The 21154-nt window shown below is 42.5% G+C and overlaps 1 protein-coding gene across 1 annotated transcript in view; it reads left to right on the top strand.

The window, feature by feature from the left end:
• Positions 1-287: 287 nt before the first annotated feature.
• Positions 288-21154, top strand: part of LOC123166490 (structural maintenance of chromosomes flexible hinge domain-containing protein GMI1) — a 30206-nt gene continuing 9339 nt past the window's right edge. Inside the window, exons 1-24 of the mRNA XM_044584295.1 lie at positions 288-359; positions 1156-1503; positions 1591-1620; positions 1929-2015; positions 2107-2162; positions 2768-2851; positions 3212-3284; positions 4040-4095; positions 4177-4282; positions 4365-4433; positions 6282-6365; positions 7231-7281; positions 16099-16219; positions 16302-16354; positions 16423-16551; positions 18020-18110; positions 18215-18249; positions 19496-19571; positions 19670-19858; positions 19984-20166; positions 20242-20263; positions 20335-20449; positions 20534-20650; positions 20779-21099. Coding sequence (XP_044440230.1) covers positions 1177-1503; positions 1591-1620; positions 1929-2015; positions 2107-2162; positions 2768-2851; positions 3212-3284; positions 4040-4095; positions 4177-4282; positions 4365-4433; positions 6282-6365; positions 7231-7281; positions 16099-16219; positions 16302-16354; positions 16423-16551; positions 18020-18110; positions 18215-18249; positions 19496-19571; positions 19670-19858; positions 19984-20166; positions 20242-20263; positions 20335-20449; positions 20534-20650; positions 20779-21099 — 2475 coding nt within the window. The 5' untranslated portion in view covers positions 288-359; positions 1156-1176. The remainder of the gene's footprint in view (positions 360-1155; positions 1504-1590; positions 1621-1928; positions 2016-2106; positions 2163-2767; positions 2852-3211; positions 3285-4039; positions 4096-4176; positions 4283-4364; positions 4434-6281; positions 6366-7230; positions 7282-16098; positions 16220-16301; positions 16355-16422; positions 16552-18019; positions 18111-18214; positions 18250-19495; positions 19572-19669; positions 19859-19983; positions 20167-20241; positions 20264-20334; positions 20450-20533; positions 20651-20778; positions 21100-21154) is intronic.

Raw genomic sequence — 21154 nt, 5'->3', positions numbered from 1 at the left:
TTTTCTACATATTTCCTTTTTTTGAAAAAGTTTTTCTATATATTCCATAATAGGTGTATCTACACCTAGGAGCCCAAAAGCCACTCTCATACTGTCACTGGTGGGGATGACGAGCGTAGCGACCACTAATCAAAATAACCATGTACCGATGTGAATGACAAGCGCAAGGACCAAATGAAGGCAGCACACACGTCCGTCATCTCCTGCACGCGTCATTACGATGCGTAATCAGACGGCGCCTTAATCGGACGGCGCAGCAGGCGGCTGATGCGCGCCTTAAGGTTGTTTTCAAGTCTTTTCCCTTTTCCATCGCCTCCTCCTCCTCACCAAACGTGCTTCCCTTTGGGGTTTTCTCATTGGTGCGTGCGTTTTGGATTCCCTTCCCCTTCCCACCCCGCTCCCCCTTTTCGATTGTGCTGCGCGAGAGAAATCGCATTTTTTGGGGGTGGATTTCGCTCATCGGTTTCTTGCCCTGGTACGGTAGGGTTTCTCTCTTGGTTCCGATGGAGTTCATCGCGGCATCAGACCCGTCTCCTCGTCCTGCTTCTTCGCCATTGCGCCCCCTCTGCCCTTCCGGTCTCCTTTTCTCCTTATTTTGGGGGTTTTTTCTGCCGACGGTTTCTTGATTTTGCATTTCTTTTGGGGTTTTTTCTGCCGACGGTTTCTTGATTTTGCATTTCTTTTTGCGTTTTCCCCCCAGGTTTCTTGATTTTGCATTTCTTTTGGCATTTTTCTGCCGACGGTTTCTTGATTTTGTATTTCTTTTGGCGTTTTTCTGCCGGCGATTTCTTGATTTTGCATTTCTTTTGGCGTTTTTCTGCCGAGGGTTCCTTGATTTTGCTTTGCTAGGCTTCTTGCCCTGGAACGATCAATACGTTCTCTCTTCTCTTCGTCGGATCGACCTTTTTCCTCCTGGGGTTTTTGTTTGCCGCGTCTCGTTTCTGCTCTTTTTTTTTTTGCAATTATTGAGGGAAGCCGTCTCTCTTCTATCTGGAATGCGCGATTTCATTTTGGAATTTCACCCCCTCCTCTGTGTTTTTGGGGCTCTTGCCCTGTTTTTCCTCTGTTCTTCTTGTCCCCTTTTGTGATCTTTGAGGTTTTTTTTTCCTCCTTCTATGTATGGAAATCATGTAACCTGTCGTTGGTGTTTAGCAGGTCCCGTCGCCTGATGTGAAGATGGCGAGCAGTGCATCCGAGAAGTGGGCTGTGGTGCAATACGGACACCACGGTCCTGCAACCAAAGTCTACCGGTTTCAGATCCTGTTGCCAAATGGCACAAGCACCAGCCTCAAGCTGCGCGATCCTGGAGAAGAGATGCCGCTTCCTGATTTCTTACATCGTATTCGGGAAGAGTTGGGCGATGCCTCCGCATATGGTGGTCAAAGGCGGGGAATTGAATGGGATGGCGATGTTTATCTAGAGGACCTGCTGGACAGAAAGATAGACAAGAAAGTGCAGTTCTGTGATTTTGTCACGAAGGGTACTAACATATTAAGACTCCAGGTAAGCTCCCAACTCATTCATGTTCTGATTCCCGAAATGACTGCAGACCATCTAACACATTTTCTTTCTATCCATTTACTTTGCTAGGATGGTGAAGAATTTGTCCGGACATATGAGGTCGGTATTTGAACTAATCTTACTCCATATCTGTCTCATGTAGCACTGAGAATTTTGTTCTTCTTTCAAGAAACTGATATTGTCCCCCTTAAAAAGTGCGCAAGCGTGTCATTCTATCATGCTAAGATACAGTCCCTAATTTAGTATCCCTTGAGGATCCTATAATCTTTGCGGTGTCATTCACTATTCATAAACGATTGGTGTAATTGTGCCAAACCCAAGCCGTGGCACAGTTAACATGTACAAGAAAATGATGTAGATGAATCCTTACATTCGTTGTGCTTATGTGTTTACTTGCTTGTCTTCAGAATATGTGGGACCTTACACCTCCGACTGAACTGCTTCAAGAGCTTCCGGCAGAATATAGCACTGAGAGTGCTCTTGCAGACCTTGTTGTTAGTTTTCTTGTCCGAGTATTTTGCCTCCTCAGTTTCATAGGTGACCACCTGTGAAGATCTGACCTTCGTTGTCTTTTCCTGTCATCAGGACAACTCATTACAGGCTTTGTGGTCAAATGGTAGCAAAGAAATAAAGTTAATCAGGTTAGTTCCCATTTATCGCCATCCCAATTTACAATTATGGTATCAGACGGTAGCTATCCTTGCTGGGTTGTTTCCCTTTCAATTCCACTTTGGACCTGTCTATGTCTCTGTTTCCCTCATAACTCCCTGCTGAATTAAATGCTCTATGCATTGCACATAATGCAAAGCGAACTGGTTACACAAGTAATATCATGTTAGTCACAAATACAGGAGAGAATATAATATATTATCAAAGCTTAGTTACTATCAGCTGAAGCACAAAGGCAGTTTTCATAATGCACTGGGCTATGCTCCAGGTTGTAGTTTCAGTTTTGTCTTTTTTCCATTGCAGCACTAGATACTTAGCTGTAGAATTGGCTTTAAGTAGATGTAATCATGTATAAATTACCCTCCAAGTAGGATCTCATCGCAAACATAATGATAAATATACCAAGAAAAGGAAAGCTGCTCATTGCATGGAATCTTCGGGTTTCAGTTTTTTCTCTTATACCATTACATCAATCTACTCTGTTTTCTTCTCCCCTTTCCTTTCCCGACAAACGTTATTATCTTTGATTCATTACTTCTCAGAATCACTTTCACACGAGTGTTGGATCATGTTGCAGGATAACTGTTGATGGAGAAAAGATTGTGGTTTTTGATACTGGTAGGGGGATGGACGGTTCAGAAGATAATTCTATCTCTAAATGGTAACACTCTTTAGTTAAAGTTTTACCACATGAAGTTTAAGTATTCACTCTGTCAAATGTGTTAGGGGAAATTGGAGGTTGGAGTGCACAAGAGAAACATAAAAGGGGGGCGGGGGTAATTTAGTGTTTCGTTTTCTAAGAGCAGTAACGATATAAAGAGGAAAAATGGTTATTACTATTTAATTTATGAACATTTTGAATGCCCTTTTGATATTAATATTGTTTATATGGAGGGTACTTGTACTTTGTTTTTTTATTATGTTTCTTCATAGTTTCCATACGCAGAGTTCGATTGCACAACCATCCTACTTAAGCCCTAATGCAACATAGTTTGGATCTCATTTAGTCTTATTTATTTAGGGGTACAATGGGTTCTTCTAACCACAGAGTATTTCGGAAACAAGGTATCGGCGGGAAAGCGCCATACTTAGTGGTGAGCAATTATATATCACTAACATATGGATCGTACTTATTCCATTTCATGCATTTTGTTTGCCTTATCAACAATCCTTCAGTGACATTTATCTAAGTTGCATTAATATATGATTTCCATTTGGACATGTTCTGTAAGTAACCATTGGATGTTATGGGAGTCTCTTCATTTTTCTTGAATTTACCTTTGCAGCTGAAACTTTCTAAATGATGTACCGTAAAACAGATCATGTACTTTAGCAGTATGTCTATGCCTATTCAAAGGAGAGAGTACAAATGAGTTTCAGCTTCTGTTGGATGGGATTAACAGAATTAAAGGAGAAAGAAGCACGATTTTTTCATATACATCATTTATTACCATTGTGATTGTATGGCTTCCTCAATTTTTTTTAATTCATTATGCTACCTTTTAAAGTATAGCTGGGCATGTTATGATTGCTATATCACTTACTGTATCAGTTATTTTCCGTAGTTGGCAAAATAAAGAGGTGTATGCCATTTCGATTATTTGGCTTATCAGGCCAACTGAGGGATGAATTTATAATTGCTGTCTTGCCCGTTCTGGACAGTTTTATGCAATTCTTGAAGATAACAAACTATGATTTTAGAAGTTGCTTGGTCCTGTATTTTACATTGCTTCTCAGTCTATATATTTTTTCACGTGAAAATACACTGTACTTTACTAAAATGAAATATTCATAGACGACAAATTCATATGTGGAGTACTTGATTTGTTACTCTATCGAATATCTACAGCCTTTCTTTGGCATGTTTGGCTATGGTGGAACTATTGCATCGATGCATCTTGGAAGGTATGAATTTACCAGCTAATCTATATCAAAGATTGAAGTTTTTCAGTTTAATTGATTGCCATGTTTTTTCTTTTACAATAGAACTGCCATAGTTTCTTCTAAAACTAAGGAATCAAGGAAAGTGTTTACCTTGCATCTTTCGAGGGAGGCTCTGTTGGAGAAGTCTTCATCTAAACTCAGCTGGAAGGTGTTCTGCCAACCCCCTTGTTTTTCTAAATATATTCCTGTACCTTGGCAAAGTAGCAGACATCAGCACGATTGAATTGCAGACTGCTGGAGGAGTTAGAGATCCATCTGAAGAAGAGTTGGCACTGTCGCCACATCGAAGTTTTACACAGGTGATCCAGTTATCTTGACTGTCTTTTAGATGTTCTGATGCCCTGCAATATCAGCCCATTAAATTGATATCTGAGTTGTGATTGCATGTTTCATATGTTTGGTATAGAACACCAAGATACAAATTCATCTCAAGTAACGGTCATAAGTATGAAATCTCCATATTTACTGATACCTATTTCCTGGTTATTGGAGTATTTGTTACTTCACCGTTTCTTTAATTTAAAATTTCTTTCAATACTGATAAAATCTTAACAGGCATATGTTCTTTCACTAGGATTTATCATCATATTTTACTTTATAGAACCGAAAACCTCAATGATTCAGTAGTTGAGGTCTGGATTTAACAGGCATATGTTCTGATGCCCTGCAATATCAGCCCATTAAATTGATATCTGAGTTGTGATTGCATGTTTCATATGTTTGGTATAGAACACCAAGATACAAATTCATCTCAAGTAACGGTCATAAGTATGAAATCTCCATATTTACTGATACCTATTTCCTGGTTATTGGAGTATTTGTTACTTCACCGTTTCTTTAATTTAAAATTTCTTTCAATACTGATAAAATCTTAACAGGCATATGTTCTTTCACTAGGATTTATCATCATATTTTACTTTATAGAACCGAAAACCTCAATGATTCAGTAGTTGAGGTCTGGATTCAGAAAACTGTCAAAAGACCTGTTCTGGCCGAAAACCAAGATAACTAGTCCAATTGCAATTGATCATTGCCTAACTGGGCACTTTCTCTGGGTGGAGGAGATGCATTTCCATCTCTTAGACATCTTCAAACATAGGATCTGAAATTGTAAAACCTTGTAGTATTTCTTGTACCAAACCACAAAAGGTAATTCAAGTCTTCACGACAAATTCTGTATTTGATTAACAACATAACATTGGCTCGAAATAAATATATCGCGATGCAAATTTTGAAGTCTAATTGCGACGTAGACATTGAGGAACAAAAAAGAACAAGCAATGGTGTGAGTGGTAGTACAAAGTCAAATTAGAAAAAAACAATAAGGTGAAGCAATTATTCAAGCATAATATGCCTTTTTTGTTTCTTGATGTGTGGATAAAATTCAGGACGTCAAATCTTATTTCAGAATGTTGTGGTCTGTATTGTTTTTCGTGCTTTAGTACCAGAACAAGGATTTTTTTAGGGAAAGCTTTCTGTTTTTAGCTCTGCGTGAGCCCATTGGTTCAAGTATGTACTTGAAGAATCAATCCTCCCTAAATCAAATACATTGTTTCTCCTGTGTATGCCCATTCCATTTTTGGAGGAAGTACTCATTTAAGAAAACCAATAAATCACAGTAACACAAAGTGAATTTTCACTGAAGACAATGGTATATTGAAGTTTCTTTGATGTCTTATGCAGAAATATTCCTTACCACCCATTTGTATGAGGTTTGGCATGAGGGCTATGGTTTGATGTGGCATGTTTATCCTTGTCGATGTGAAAGCTTTATCATTTGTATATACCTACGGTTAAGGAAACAAAATTAGCTCTACTATCTAGGATTATGCAACACTTGCAAATATCTTGTACACATAACTTCTGATTTTGTAACTTGCTATTTTTCTGTTGAGAGTCATGCACCGGTTAATTATATCTTACGATTAAAGCTGAGATGATTTATGGAATTTAGAGATCTAGCTTTTGCTGACTTATCAAACTCAAATACTAGACGCAAAACAGTACTGGTTCTTGGCATTCAGGAACCTATGTTCTCCAGATTCATGGATTTCTTTTGATGATAAAAGAAAATTTGCTAGTCTTGTTAAATTCATTAATGCGACACTTATGTGTGTCCACGCACATGCTTCTGTCAACATTTACAGGTGGAAATCCACGGCTTGAATAGGCACTTGGAGCCAGCTAAACTTCGAGGATTTCTGAAGGACATATATTTTCCATATATACAGGTTCCTTTCTGAACAAATCCATAATCATTTATTGAAGCATTGATTGAATGAGATGGAAGTACAAATAAACGAACATACATGCTGAATACTTTGCAGTTCTGTGGATGTTGGAGAAAAACATATGATTTTACTAGCAATATGACATTGCTTTAGAATTTATGTCACGATGCTCGTTCCTTGTCTTGGCCAATTCACTGATGTGGTTGGAATGTACAGTGCAATGATACAGTGCAGCTGTCAAATATATTTTGTCATATTGTTTGATTTAGTCTCAATTATCCATCGTACTGGGGTTTCAACAAGCTGAACTCGACCAAGCCCACTAAAGTTCATGCTTTCACTTGAAATAATATCTCAAGCTCAAAACGAGAAATTGGTTCGAACTAAAAGAATAGCACTCCCTCCGATCCATATTAATTGTCTGATTTAGTACAACTTTGTACTAAATCAGCGAAAATTAATATGGATCGGAGGGAGTATTAGAAGATCAAAGTAGAAACATATGTGGCTCAAGATTAGCTCAATTCTGCCCTCTTGTTTAGAATAATATAGTATGTATATGTACTTAATCTAGTTCAAGCACGAGTCAAAAAAAATCTAGTCCAAGCTGATTCTGAATTGATGATGAGTGAAGCACAGCTTGAATTTACGAATTCTGTGCCTTAGGCAAGTCAAGTCTGAGCTAATCTCAAATAACTTGTTGAACCAAAGCCATTTTGGGAGCTCTCTACAGGTTTACAACTCAGTATTTTTCAGCTCAAGTGAATTAAAATTATTTTGTGTGCAAAGTTCTTAAAATTCATACTGGTGCAGTTACCTACCTCAACAAGTTATGCTAACTGAAATACCTTGTCAATTCTTCTAGTATGACGAGGATAATGGATCTGCGAGTACAAGGAGGCCAGTTCAATTTGAGGTCTGTCCAGAATTTCCTATCACTACTGTAGGCTTGAATAATAAGACTATTGTCATATAGTTACTACTGGAAACATGTGATTTTTCTCCTTTATTTCTTGCCCCTTTGATTGTTGAGTGGATCTTTTCAGCTTGTTCTTTTAGTGGCATCTTATTCATCAAATGCTGAGCTATTTATTTTACATGTTTATCTTTGTAATATCTAGATAATTGTGCAGTGCAAGATCTTCTGCTAGCCAAAAGTTGGCCTACTTGAATGGTATGGCCATCTGTATCCAGTTTTAGCTATATCAAGGATGCTAGATGATTGCTAAAAGGGGCCAGAATGAACCTGTCAACATTGGCTTCTTTTCAAATGTCAAGCACAAAATAGTACTCCCTCCGTTCCAAAATAGATGACCCAACTTTGTACTAACTTTGTACTAAAGTTAGTACAAAGTTGGGTCATCTATTTTGGAACGGAGGGAGTAATAGGTTATTTTAGCTGAAAACATCGCCTGCCTGCACACACACACACACACACACACACCTAGTTACTTGCACCCACAACCTCCAATGAACAATGGGACTTTGTGCCGAGTTTTACATCTTCATGTAAGCTCTAAAAGTTGCCACATGATTCTTGTATGCTACAACAAATGGACAAAGGTGAACAGTAAGGAAGGCCAAAAGACATTGATTTGGTGTAATGCTTATTTCTGTTATTAAAAAAAGGAAACCATCCACATTGTTTTCCCATTGATCAATATACACTGTAAGCAGGACATAGGCTTTCTACCTATCCGAAGCCTTGATGAACCTAGGTAAAGCCATCGCGCCACCCTCACCCTCATCGGGCACCACCTTTCCCTCTACTGTCTTCCACGATCTCCAGTAGATTGTCAGATTGTGGTGCATTAATCATCGATATTTGGCGCCTACCTTGGGGCACGAACGGATCATCCGCAATGTTAGAAGTATAATAGTGTTTGAGATAGAGATAAGAGTTACAGATAGAGTAGGTTTAAACATGTATGACTTGCCCTCTACTCCAAGTCTCTCTCCCTCACATGTACTCTTATATATACCATACACAAGGGTTAGATCAATACAACGAATATCGTAGGTTCTATATTTTCTACATGGTATCAAAGCGCTTTGTCCAGCGACGCCGATCCTAGGACCTTCCACCACTTCCGCAGCGAGCCGCCCCCGGGGAGATTTATCTTCTCTCCCCGGGGCGCGGCACCCGATCAGTCAATGATTAGATTGGTTCTTAGATTAGCTTAGATAAATTTTCTTGATTATCAAAATTCCAGTAGATTAGTTTTTCGTAGCCACCAAATAAATCTTTTGATCCTAGAAAAAAAAATCCGGTGAAGAAAATCCCATAGAAACAGGTGCAGGCGGCCAGCGCCGCCGATCTCCTGGCGCGCGATCGACGAGACTTTAAATTGGACCAAAATCAAACTGGCTCGGCAGATGATCGTAATCCGGTGAAGAAAATCCCATAGAAACAGGTGCAGGCGGCCAGCGCCGCCGATCTCCTGGCGCGCGATCGACGAGACTTTAAATTGGACCAAAATCAAACTGGCTCGGCAGATGATCGTGCCCCAGGCTCGGCAGACTTTTCTGCAAGACGCGACTACGACGACGGCAATGACCGCGTCACGACGACCACATAGTTCTGGCAAAACTGATGTGTGCTCGATGGGCATCCACCGGTCTTGGCAAAACCGGCGAACTCGTCGCCAACGGCACCCTCTGACATTTGCAAGGTGCATCGTCCACGTCTGCAGCTCTGTCATAGCGCATTTTTTTGCGCCTCCGGCTTTGTGCGGCTTCATCATCCATGACACAACCACACCATCGACCACGACTACCTCGACCACAGCTACATCATCATGATCGGCTACCTCGACATCAAAATTAATGGCTTGGTCTACAACAACACATCGGCAACAATTCCAGTCACCAGCGTCCGCGTCGTCACCAGCGTCCACGCCACTCCTGCTGTGACTGCGGGAGGGAATAGAGAGATGAGGAAGGCACCAGAAGGGGACGCAGTCACCGCCCTAAGTGTCGACCATCAGAGACACAGTTGATGATGGCGCATCCGAGAAGACGACAGAAGCACAAGACTTTAAATTCAGTCGCCATTGTCCGCTTCACTCCCGCTACGACTGAGGGGGAATGTTAGAAGTATAATAGTGTTTGAGATAGAGATAAGAGTTAGAGATAGAGTAGGTTTAAACATGTACGACTTGCCCTCTACTCCAAGTCTCTCCCTCACATGTACTCTTATATATACCCTACACAAGGGTTAGATCAATACAACGAATATTGTAGGTTCTATATTTTCTACACGCAACTCCATCTGCTGCAACAACAACATGGCGGCTCGACTGACATCTGTCCTAGTCATCACCATCCCTGGCTTCTCAGGCATAAAGTAGCAGGCCGGACCTAAGGTGGTGGCATGGTGAATTAAGGAAGGTTGCGCTAGACCCTTCCTGATTCATCAAGATTGGAGCGGAGCTTGATGCCCGGCGTGAGCAAGAGCTCCTCATGTTCGCCCAGGCCAATCTGGATGCACTTGCTTGGAGTGCCTTGAACATGTCGGGATCCGTCGAGAAGTAGCAGAACATACCTATGTGCTCCCCGACGCAAAGCCGATGTAGCATAAGCTCGCGAGGTTCTCCCTTGACTGAAAGGTAGCCATCAAGAAGAGATCGAACCTCAACCACCCTGATTGGGTAGTCAACCTAGTGCCGGTCCCAAAGCCTAATGGCACATGGCTGTTGTAGCCATGGTAGAGTAGAGAAAGGGGACTGGGTATGGAAGTCGATCGATCAATTGCTTGCCTATTAACAACTACTACCTCCGTCTTGGTTTATTGGTCCCCTTAGTATTTTGTGTCAAATTTTGACCATGGATTTAATTAACAAAATGTTAATGCATGTCACAAAAAATAGTATCATTGGGAACTACGTTCAAATACGAATCCAACGATATAATTTTTGATGACATGCATTAACATTTTGCCAGTTAAATTTATGGTCAAATTTTGGCACAAAATACGAAGAGGGCCAATAAACCAGGACAGAGGTAGTAAAGTCCTAGCAAAATACAGCCGGCTCGCTCCTTCGCTCGTACTAACAATCACTCGTTGCTGGGAGCTCTATCCTCCTCGCACTACTAAAAACAGGGTGAAAGAATCTCCCGTGTTCAGTCTGTAGAGGCCGACCATCATAGTCGTCTCTACACCAAGTTGGGTTGTCTAACATACTTTTTTTTGACACGTCTACGGCGGGCTTACGCCGGCCTGAACCATATATTACTCAACTGTACCAGAGACATAGAAGAGGGTACAAGGCAGGTTCTGGGAGAGAGAGAAAGGAAACAAAGAAAAGAAACCAAAAGAAAATATACAGGATGGTTACAATCTCGCAGCAAGATGTGACAACATGGATCCCCAGTCTCGGAGTAGCGCCTGACGTTGGGGGTTCTTGCAGCGGTTTGACCAGAGCAGCAGCTCGTCAGCCGCAATCCTAGCGATGCGGTGGATGTGGAGAGTCTCATTGCGAAAGACCTTAGCATTGCGACGTTTCCAGGTGTTCCAAAGAATAGCAATTAGAATGGTAGATCGAACTTTATCGATGGCAGCACGCAACCAGACGTCGCGCAGGCTGTCGAGCGCCCCGACATGGTGGTTGTCAAGCTCCTCCCAAAGAGGTCGCAGAGAGGCGCACTCTAGGAGTAGGTGAGTGATGCTCTCGCAAACACCGCAGAAAGGGCAGGCATCAGAAGTGGCGATTGATCTGCGTAGTCTCCGCTCGTTGGTGTAGACACGATCTTTGAGCGCAAGCCAAATGAAGATTCGACATTTATTCGGCGCATAGTTTCTCCAAATAGCCACCGCCAACTGATCGGATGTGGAGAGTCTCATTGCGAAAGACCTTAGCATTGCGACGTTTCGAGGTGTTCCAAAGAATAGCAATTAGAATGGTAGAATCAAACTTTATCGGTGGCAGCACGCAGCCAGACGTCGCGCAGGCTGTCGAGCGCCCCGACATGGAGGTTGTCAAGCTCCTCCCAAAGAGGTCGCAGAGAGGCGCAGTCTAGGAGTAGGTGAGTGATGCTCTCGCAGACACCGCAGAAAGGGCAGGCATCAGAAGTGGCGATTGATCTGCGTAGTCTCCGCTCGTTGGTGTAGACACGATCTTTGAGCGCAAGCCAAATGAAGATTCGACATTTATTCGGCGCATAGTTTCTCCAAATAGCCGCAGCCAACTGGTCGGATGGTTGATCATGCCAGATTGCGCATTATAAGCCAATTTTGTAGAGAGAGCCTTGCCCTCCCGCCTGCTGGTCCTGATGTCCGAGACGTGCAAATCCAAGTTAACTGAAGCCATAATATCTCTCAAAATTACCAGCTCATTTTCCGCCACCCGGGATAGCTAGGCGTATGGTCGAGATGCAGTTCTGGGGAAGCTAGCACCCAAGCGACGGATGCCGACTGCCAGTTGGAGTGAGTGTATAGAGCGTTGAACTGGCAGGCTAGAGTAGTCGTGTGGTTTGGAAGCCAAAGATCATTCCAGAATGAGGTGGAAGCCCCATTGCCAAGACGAACAGAAGTGATGGACCTGAAGAAATCCAGTTGCCTGAGAATCTCACGCCAAACTGGTGTTACCTCGACGCCCCCGGTACCCAAATCATGCACAGGGGACCAACCGTACTTGTTCAGGATGTAGGTGGGAGCCAGTAAGGAGTTTGTATCATGAAGTTTAGCCAAATGTCTGAGTAGGAGGCATACATTCATATGCTTTAGAGAGGCGAAACCTAGACCCCCATGGGAGAACGGAGCACACACCAGGTCCCAAGCCACTTTGCACTGACCGCCCATAGTTTTGTCCTGCCCTGACCAGAAGAAGGCCCGACAGCTCTTGTCGATTTCCTGCAGAGTCCCGACAGGAAGTGGAAGCGCACCCATGGTATAAATAGGGAGTGCATGAAGAGCAGCCCGAACGAGGATAGCCTGACCCGCAAGCGAAAGCATCAGACCCCGCCAACCGGCGAGCCGGCGATCGATTTTGTCGATGATGTAAAAGAAGGCCGGCATATTTAGCTTTGAAGTAGATAGCGGGAGACCCAGGTAGGATAGAGGGAAGCTAGCAACGTGGCAAGATGCCGAGAGGTATCCGCGTCAACATGAATGGGGGAGAAGGTGCTTTTGCTAAAATTAATAGTGAGTTTAGTGGCCTCTGAAAATTGCAAGAGAAGTCGCTTGAGGGGAAGGAGTTGGTCTGCAGAAGCTGGCAACACAATCAGTGTGTCATCGGCGTATTGCAAAACTGGGCACGGCAGAGTGGGATCTAGGGGGTGAGAAAGCATGCCGGTCGCTGAGGCCTGGGTGATCAAGCGTTGCAGAACGTCAGCGATCACAATGAATAGGTAGGGCGAGAGGGAGTCACCCTGCCTTAAGCCCGCAGTGACATGGAAACCACGACCCGTGTCTCCCATTAAGCAAGATAGCAGAGGTAGAGGTGCCGTTAAGAAGTTTGATCCATCTATCCCAAAGCCCAGGAAAGCCTTTAGCACAAAGAATAGCAGAGAGAGCGGCCCAGGAAACGGAGTCAAAAGCTTTGTGGAAATCTAGTTTAAGAACAATGGAGGGAATTTTCCTTTTGAAGCACGACTGGTTGATGTCGGTGGCGTGGAGAAAATTATCCGTGATTCCTCTGCCCCTAATGAAACCAGATTGGAATTGGTGGATAATATCAGGAATGACAACTTGCGTCCGATTAGCTAAACATTTAGATGCAATCTTAACTGCACAATTCTGGAGGGAGACCGGTCTAAAGTTTTCGGGTTGATTTGCCCCTAATTTTTTGGGAACCAGGACAATATAAGCTTTGTTAATGCGCCGCAGATCCACCGAACAGCTGTGAAAATCAGAGAGAAGGGAGAGCAAGTCATCTTTGACTAGGTTCCAGTTTGCTTTGAAGAAAGCGGGTCCGAAGCCGTCCGGGCCGGGGCTAGCGTTTACGTCCATCCCCCAAAGAGAGAGTTTGATTTCTTCCAGCGTAAAAGGGCGCACTATATCCCTAGCTTGCGAGGCAGAGAGCGACGAGCCGTCCATCAGAGAGGCAAGGTCGAAGGAGAAGGTTGACTGGGTGGGGGTCCCTACCAAATTCTAGTAAAATTCTAGCAGAATGCGTTCCTTGTCCGTGTGAGAGGTTTAGGTAGAGCCAGCAACACCAGAGTTTTAATTTGGTTCTTTTTATACCGAACAGACGCACAAACGTGAAGATAGGCAGAGTTCTCGTCACCCAAAACGCAGTCCCTAATCTTAGCTCGTTGCCTCCAGTATGTCGCAAGATCGGCGTTGAAACGGTGGAGAGCAAGCTTCATGTCAGTCCTAAGATGAAGCTCAATAGCACAAAGCGGACGAGACTCTTCAAGCTTGTCAAGAAGATTGATGGTAGTGTGACAGTTTTTGGCCAGAATTGTCGGGAGGCGAAATCTAGCCGACCACTTTTTTGCCATAGCTCTAGTTCTCTTGAGGCGTAGGGCAAACAGGCAAGCGGAACCCCTCGCGGCATGCCGTGGGCCAACGCTGGCCCAGTTAGAGGCCACCTGGGCTTGGGAGGAGGGGTTAGCCAGTAAAGGGTTGTTGAGGCGAAAAATCGCAGGTTTCGGGATGTGGGTGGCAGCGGTAAGCTGGATGGAAACATGGTCTGACGTGGATCTCGTAGCAGAAGTGAGAGAGCTGTCTGGGAATTTCGGAACCCAGGCAATATTAACTAATGCACGATCAAGTCTAACTAAGATGGGGGCGTCTTGTTGGTTCGTCCAGGTGAAAAGTCTATCCAGGAGTGGCAGGTCCTGGAGCTGCATGTTTTGGATCGCGTTAGAGAAAAGAAGAGCCTTGTGGGAATTGAAGTTGGCCGTAGATTTTTCAGAAGGCCGCAAGATGTCTCCAAGGATGGCCCAAGGCCCGGAAATTGACAGAGACAGGTCAACAAGAGAATCTAGAAAGGTACTCTTGTTAGCAGAGTCGCATGGGCCGTAAACATTGGTTATAGTGAAAGAGAGGTCGTCTGCTTTAGAGTCAAACTTGCAGGAGAGATGGTAGAGCATTCCCATAGGTTGCTATCCCAAGCGGTTAAGATACCTCCTGAGGCACCAACCAATGGGATGAAATCTAGGTCTCTAAGGGTTGGAGGCAGAAACGTCATCGCTTTAAACTGATCTATGTCTTGTAACTTAGACTCCTGGCAGCACAAAATCGAGCAGTTGGTTGCGGCGATGCTGGCCTTGACATCGGTGCATTTTGCGTGCCTCCCTAGGCCCCTAACGTTCCAAGAGGAGATAATAAGGTTTTTATTCATTGGTCCACTTAGAGACGGCAGAAAAATAGATTCATGGGGGAACATGCAAGCAAGCTGTGGAACAGTCGGTTACAACACAATGGAAAAAGTAGAGGGGTACCACGACTACCAGCCCGCGGGCGGTGCTGATCGAACTAGAGAAAGGGAAAACGAAGAGAAAGAAACATAGGGGTAGATAGTGGTAGTCCTGGAGGGAGCGCAAGCTGAATGAGGAACCACGCCTAAAACTGATGGAGGAAGCGTGGTTGCGAGGAGAGATAGTCAGCGTCCGCGCAGCAGGCTAGCAAAGTAGTAGAGGAGTTCACACACAGCACTTGTGGGCATCTTGTTGAGGTCGATCTCAGGCACGCCGCAAGCCCTTCCCAGCACAATGGTGTCATCGCGCGGGATAGGTGGCTCCCCCTCCCCGGCGATCTCAAGGAACTCCACCTCCGGGAGCAGCACCTTCCCAGCACAATGCGTCATCGCGCGGGATAGGTGGCTCCCCCTCCCCGGCGATCTCAAGGAGCTCCACCTCCGGGAGCAGCAGATCCGGCCCTCTCACCGCTTTCTTGCCCTCCATGCCCTCCAGCTTCATCCTCTTGCGCAGCTTGGCCTTCTCCAGCATTGAGAGACGGGTTGGCTCTTCAGACTTGGAGATGCGAGCGCTCCGGCGGGTGTAGAAGATGGTCGGGGAAGCTGCGGGAGGAGGCAGCTGGACGTCGGAGATTGTGGCCGCAGGAGGCGTGACCAGAAGATCGTTGCTGGCTTCGACCGCCAGCGGGGACGGAGGGGTAGGGTTTTGGATGAGCGGCAGTTCCTCATCGAACCTGGCCATGGCTTCCATGACCTGGTCGTCTCCTTCAACAGACGGGACGAAGGCGCGGCCGCGGAAGTCGCTGCAGTTGTCTAACATACTTGGGAAGAGAAATCTAGTCTTATCTTTGGGAGATGAGTTAATTGACTGGACAAATTTGAAAACCCCTAGCCTTAGACACGATGCATCTTATGGGGCTGTCCCTGGCCTTCACCCACAAAACATAACAACACATATACGGGATACTGATTTCAGCAACCCATGTGGTGTTGTTTCCAATGAATTTTTGGTTTGCACTATGTTCCTTTCAACTAAGGAGTAGTCATTGTCCAAGTGGATGAAATTTGCACTTGGTTAAAAGGCATGAGCAGTTTATTTCTTATGGTGTAATTTGGACTTCTGAAAATTAGAAAGGGGGGTGGGGGCAGGGGAGTAATATGAACGGAGTTCTCCAGGAAATCAAGCAAGCTTGTGTTACGATCTGCCTTTCTATATTTATGTAATATGGACATACTCCCTCCATCCCGAATTACTTGTCTTAGATTTGTCTACTTTATGATCAAATACTGACTATAGCTCTGCTATGTCCAGGGGCCTTATGTATATTTTGTTTTTATAGCTGTATTTTCTGGATCTGTTTTATCTTCAGGTGAATGGTGTAGATTTAGCAGAAATACAGGAAAGTGAAGTGACACTTACTAATCTGCACTCTTCTAATGGTCCTGATTTCGATCTGCATCTAAAATTTGCTTGTACTTCAACAAATGCAGGTAACAAATTATTTTAACTTAAATATAAACATATATTTTTAATGCATGTCTTTCCCTAATTTATACTCATGATGAATCACAGCTAGTCGCCAAGCACATGCTCGGATCAAGTGTGTATACTTTCCAATTGTCAAGGTATAATGGAATTACTATTAAACAGCTATCTTATAATTTCCTACCATGACAACAATTTCTTTTCACAGGGAAAAGAATCTATCGATTCTATTTTAGAAAAGTTAAGCGAAAATGGCTTGGGGGTGAAAGAAAACTTTGACAATTTTTCACGTGTGTCAGTCCGCCGACTTGGCCGGTTACTCCCTGATGCAAGATGGGTACGCTACTCGTACTCGAAAACCCACCCCAATAAGATGTTTCCTTCATAGACATTTCTTTTGATTATGATTGCACATAGCAAGTGAGCATATGATTGCACATAGCAAGTGAGCAAGTGTATCTTTGGTGCCTGCATAAGGCTATTCTGATGTCTGCCATACTGGGTTTTTTCTACAGCTTATCTTTTCCTCTCCGTCTTTGTAATCTTCCAGCATTTTCTTATGTACTTCAATGATTGTTTTTTCTAATCTGATCGATTTGTGTGCTTTTCCACGTTGTCAGTATTACTACTATGTTTTCTTTTATTTCTGTGTGTGTTAGGTAAGCTGATTCATGGGCAGCTTCATTTATAATAATGTCATCTTAATATTCCCATAAATATATTCAACTTTTCACTTACCCTTGCCAATTTTTTCTTGTTAGAAGTATTAAGAGTGCCAATTGTTAATAATTCTGCCTGCGAGTCCTTTCATTTTATTATCAGAAATAGTACTAAAACATTGTTTCATTAGTGAACCATTTCATTATCTAATTTGGCCTAAGCAACCTGAACCTCGTTTCATGAGATAATTTTAGCTGGTTCTCTACAGAAGCTCTTGCTTAATATGTTATGTGTCATTTGAATTTCTCACCATCTAATAATGATGCTGCTCATAATGGTTATAAACTCTGCTCTAGCCTCCTAGACCTGTCTAGTTCAGGACTAAGTTTTGTTTCTCAGTTTGGTGCTTCTCAAATACTAGGTCATGTTGTTAACTTTTGTCTTTTACATGCTACTATAAGTACCTCAGTGATATTTGTCTACAACGTACTCCCTCTGTCCCATAATATAAGACGTTATTACATCTAATATGTGAGTATATTGAATGTAATAACGGCTTATATTATGGGACAGAGGGATTAGAAACTAGGCGGTCGACTTCTGTAAGATACTGTGGATGATTCATGCTAGGGAAAATCCCAGATATTAGATGAACTTTTCTTTGTTATACTTACGAGTTTTAACAAGTTTTATAATTTGGTCATATTGTACTTGCTACTTAATGAAATACATGTTCATGTATTTCTTTCTGTTTCACACCACTAGGCATTTGTGGGTTCATAAAGATCAACAGGTCGTGTCCTAAACTCGTCCATAAATCATCTCTGCCTCAGTTTCTTTTTAATTAAAAAAGCTACAGGTTGATGTTCTTATCTTCTGACTGGTACTATGAACAGAGGACTTGTGTCAAGGATTCTCTATTACTCTAATCTCCACATTTGCATCTTATGCCCTATAAACAGAAAATTAGCTTTATGAAACGGTTGCTCAATTTCGTTCAGAACGAAGTTCTCTTATGTGGTTGGTTGTGTACTTTTGCAGACACTGACAAAGAACTCTCTCCATGTCGTCACTTCCATTTTTTTTTACATTTTGCTAATCTTTACTGCTGGAGATATCTACTGACAATATTTTGTTTGCCACAGGGTTCTCTTCCTTTCATGGAACCTAAACAGAATAAAGGACAAAAAGCTGAACTCCTGAAGCGATGCTGCAAGAGGGTGAAATGTTTTGTTGGTGAGGTTTTCATAATATTACTTTAAGTTCATATCTGAAAGATCCAGAAAACTCTATTCTTTGTTGCTTTAGTGCTTTCTTCATTGTTATTTCTATGTTTGCAGAAACGGATGCGGGTTTTAATCCAACTCTTTCTAAGGTACAATTGTTTGAGTTTAGTCTTGTGCTGCTTATGTCGTGCTTTTTCCTTATGTTTCCTTGTTTTCTGTGTTATGTTGATTTGGTGTATGAACTGTTGTATACTTGGATTAGGGAGGGTAGGGGGTAGGCTCTCGCCCCCATGGGCAAGATAGAAGAGTTGTTATTTTTCTAATTCTTGCTTGCTTTTTCTATCTCATTGGGTCCTCTTTATATAGAGGGCTAACAGTTTGATCGAAGTAAGAAAAATCATAGATCTTATCTCCAATTGGCTTGAGGCCCAAGCTTAAGGAGATCTTCCTAGTTTGATTGACATGCAACTTGAACTGGAGCTTCTAGGGGGTGACCATTGTCGCAAACCAAAGAAGCCCCAAATCGAAGATAATGCATGACGTCACTTGCACCCTTGGCAAATCCACAACTCAGATGCTCCTGGTGGACTCCAACCATCTAGGTGTCCCCAAACTCCCAGGAGAAACAAGCATGAGGATGCTTTTATAACTTGCTCAAATGCTCTTGCAAAAGGGGGGAAAATTTGAAGCTCAAGTGGTGCTCACTCCCCTCTCAAATCCCCTCACCCACCCTCTAGGATTAGTTCAAATGGAGGCTTGGGAGAGTGGGCAAAGCTTGTGTTCTTAATATCTAGAAATATTACAAGAGTACCCTCCAACCACATAGGGACGGGGGTTAGGATGAGAGATTGGAGACCAGTGGAAATCGATCGAGGGTGAGAAAGAAAACCTAATCTGGCCCGATACCATGTTACAAGGAATGTGGCTTGTATTAGTCCAAGGCCAAAAGCCTACATAGAGGTACAAGTGAGCAAAGTATGCATGGAACCTCTGTATATGCACAGCATCAATATATACACATCTAATAGGCGTGCTCAAAGTTGATCAAACCCTAACCCTATGTGGCTGCTTCCCCTCACTCTGACTTTAGCTCTGTAAGCAGAACAATCGTCTCCACTTGTAATTTAAACAATGTTACTGCTTCCTAAAGATTTTATTACAATTTAGTTTCTCTAGTTTTGAAAGTTCTATTATTTTGTCGTATCATCATTTTTTTTCCGAATCTTTTGTAATGCCGTATGCATATTTTCAAATATGTATGGTCTGATCAAATTGAAAAATCCGTGTTCCCATCTGTAGCAATTATGTGCTCCTGCACATAACTCAAGTTCTCTTTATTACAGTGTCACAGTATGTATTTATTGTCTAACTAGTTAAAGCTGTATTCAACTGCAGACTGATTTAGCACAACACGATGTTTTTACTAAGGCACTTCGCTGCTTTGATGGCAGTTGTCATAATGACAGCTCAGGTTTTTTTCCCTCTCAAACTTGCTGATATACTAGTCAGTTATACGAATAAATCTCCATCATTCTAATCTTTGTTGTACTTCTATGTTTATTTTTCTAGTTGAGGAGGTTAGTGTTGATGCTCGTAAAGGTGAAAGATCACTAAATCGCACGCAATTGGAGAAGCAGTATCACGACTGGATTAATAATATGCATGCAAAGTATGACGTGGAAATGGACGGAGGGGACGACGAGCATACTGTTATTATCAACCCAAGCAACAAGGAGCGACTTGGAATATCTAAAGATGGTGAGGGATTACCATGTGATTTGTTATGCTCACTTTTATAGTTTTATTCTTCTATTTTTTCAGTTAAGAAACCATGCTGTTGTAGCTATATAATTTTTTTCTTGTCTTTCGTTACGATGATGCAGTTGAAGTTATTAGAGTTCACACCTCGGTTAGCAGAAAAGGAAAAACATGGAGAAGAGGAGATCATCTGAAAATCCAACCAAGAGTAGTTGCACGAATGAAAAACAATTTCTACTCATCGAAAAGCAATTTCTATGGAACACTGGAATATGTTGTTGTTGAAGGACTTCGAGGAGATATCTGTGGTTAGTTCACTTCATGGTCTGAAGTATTCGTCATGCCCGATATCTCCTCACTAATACCTTATTCTTTTGTGGCAGGTGAAGCTCGACTTATATGCAGGTTTTTGCCTTCATTTTTTCTGTATACGAAATTTGTTTCAATTTCAAGTGCTAAATGAATTCGTTTTCAAGGTCTATTGAGTGCCCTGGTGATCAAGGTTGCTTACTCGAGGTAGGTCAAGATAGTGTGCACCTTAATATCAAGGAATCTTTCTCCTTCCCTATCAGCGTGATAGATGATAACAAGGTATGTACTCAATAGTTCATACTACTGGTGCAATTTCTTTGAGCATGTTATGCTTATAGTTATGTTTTTTTGTACACATGGAAGTGTCAAACCATGGACGAGGATTCGTGGTGTCAAATGCTTAGAAAGAAAAGTGCAAAGGCTCCAGCGTGTATTGAGGTCTTACGGAATTCACAAGGCAATGATCTTGCTATAGATGGGGTTGGTAGTCGACAGACTTTTATCTTTATGTTAAATCTTTGCAAAATTTTCAGGATTGAAATTTTTGGCCTTTAATTTTCTGTGTTCATACTATGTTTGATTTTCGATCTAATCTGTTACTGTCACAGGATGTACCGTTTGAAAAAGTTATAGCGGCTGGTTATAACCATCCACGTGAAATTATAGCTGTAATCCGGCCACAAAACGCTACAACCTGCTCCACCAGCCTCCTTGACAAGAGATATATTGTGAAGGATGATGATCTAGAGATGGCAATGGAGATTTATCATCTGCCTGGAAGCAAAGATCATCCTCGTGCAAAGCTTATTTATAAAAAGCTCAAGAAACCCTCATCGTGCAATAGCATAAATGGACTGTATATCTTTCAGTTGAGCGAAGAGACAAGCATGTTTACTAAATCTGGTGTTTACAGTTTTATTTTCTCAGTTGTAAGTATGATAACATTTCCAGTTGAACGAGCAAGAAATATTTGCTTTCTTACCT

Source organism: Triticum aestivum, chromosome 7D, assembly GCF_018294505.1.
Source record: "Triticum aestivum cultivar Chinese Spring chromosome 7D, IWGSC CS RefSeq v2.1, whole genome shotgun sequence".
In the NCBI taxonomy this organism is placed as follows: domain Eukaryota; kingdom Viridiplantae; phylum Streptophyta; class Magnoliopsida; order Poales; family Poaceae; genus Triticum; species Triticum aestivum.
Note: the sequence above shows the minus strand (reverse complement) of the source record. Positions and strands in the feature narration are given on the sequence as shown.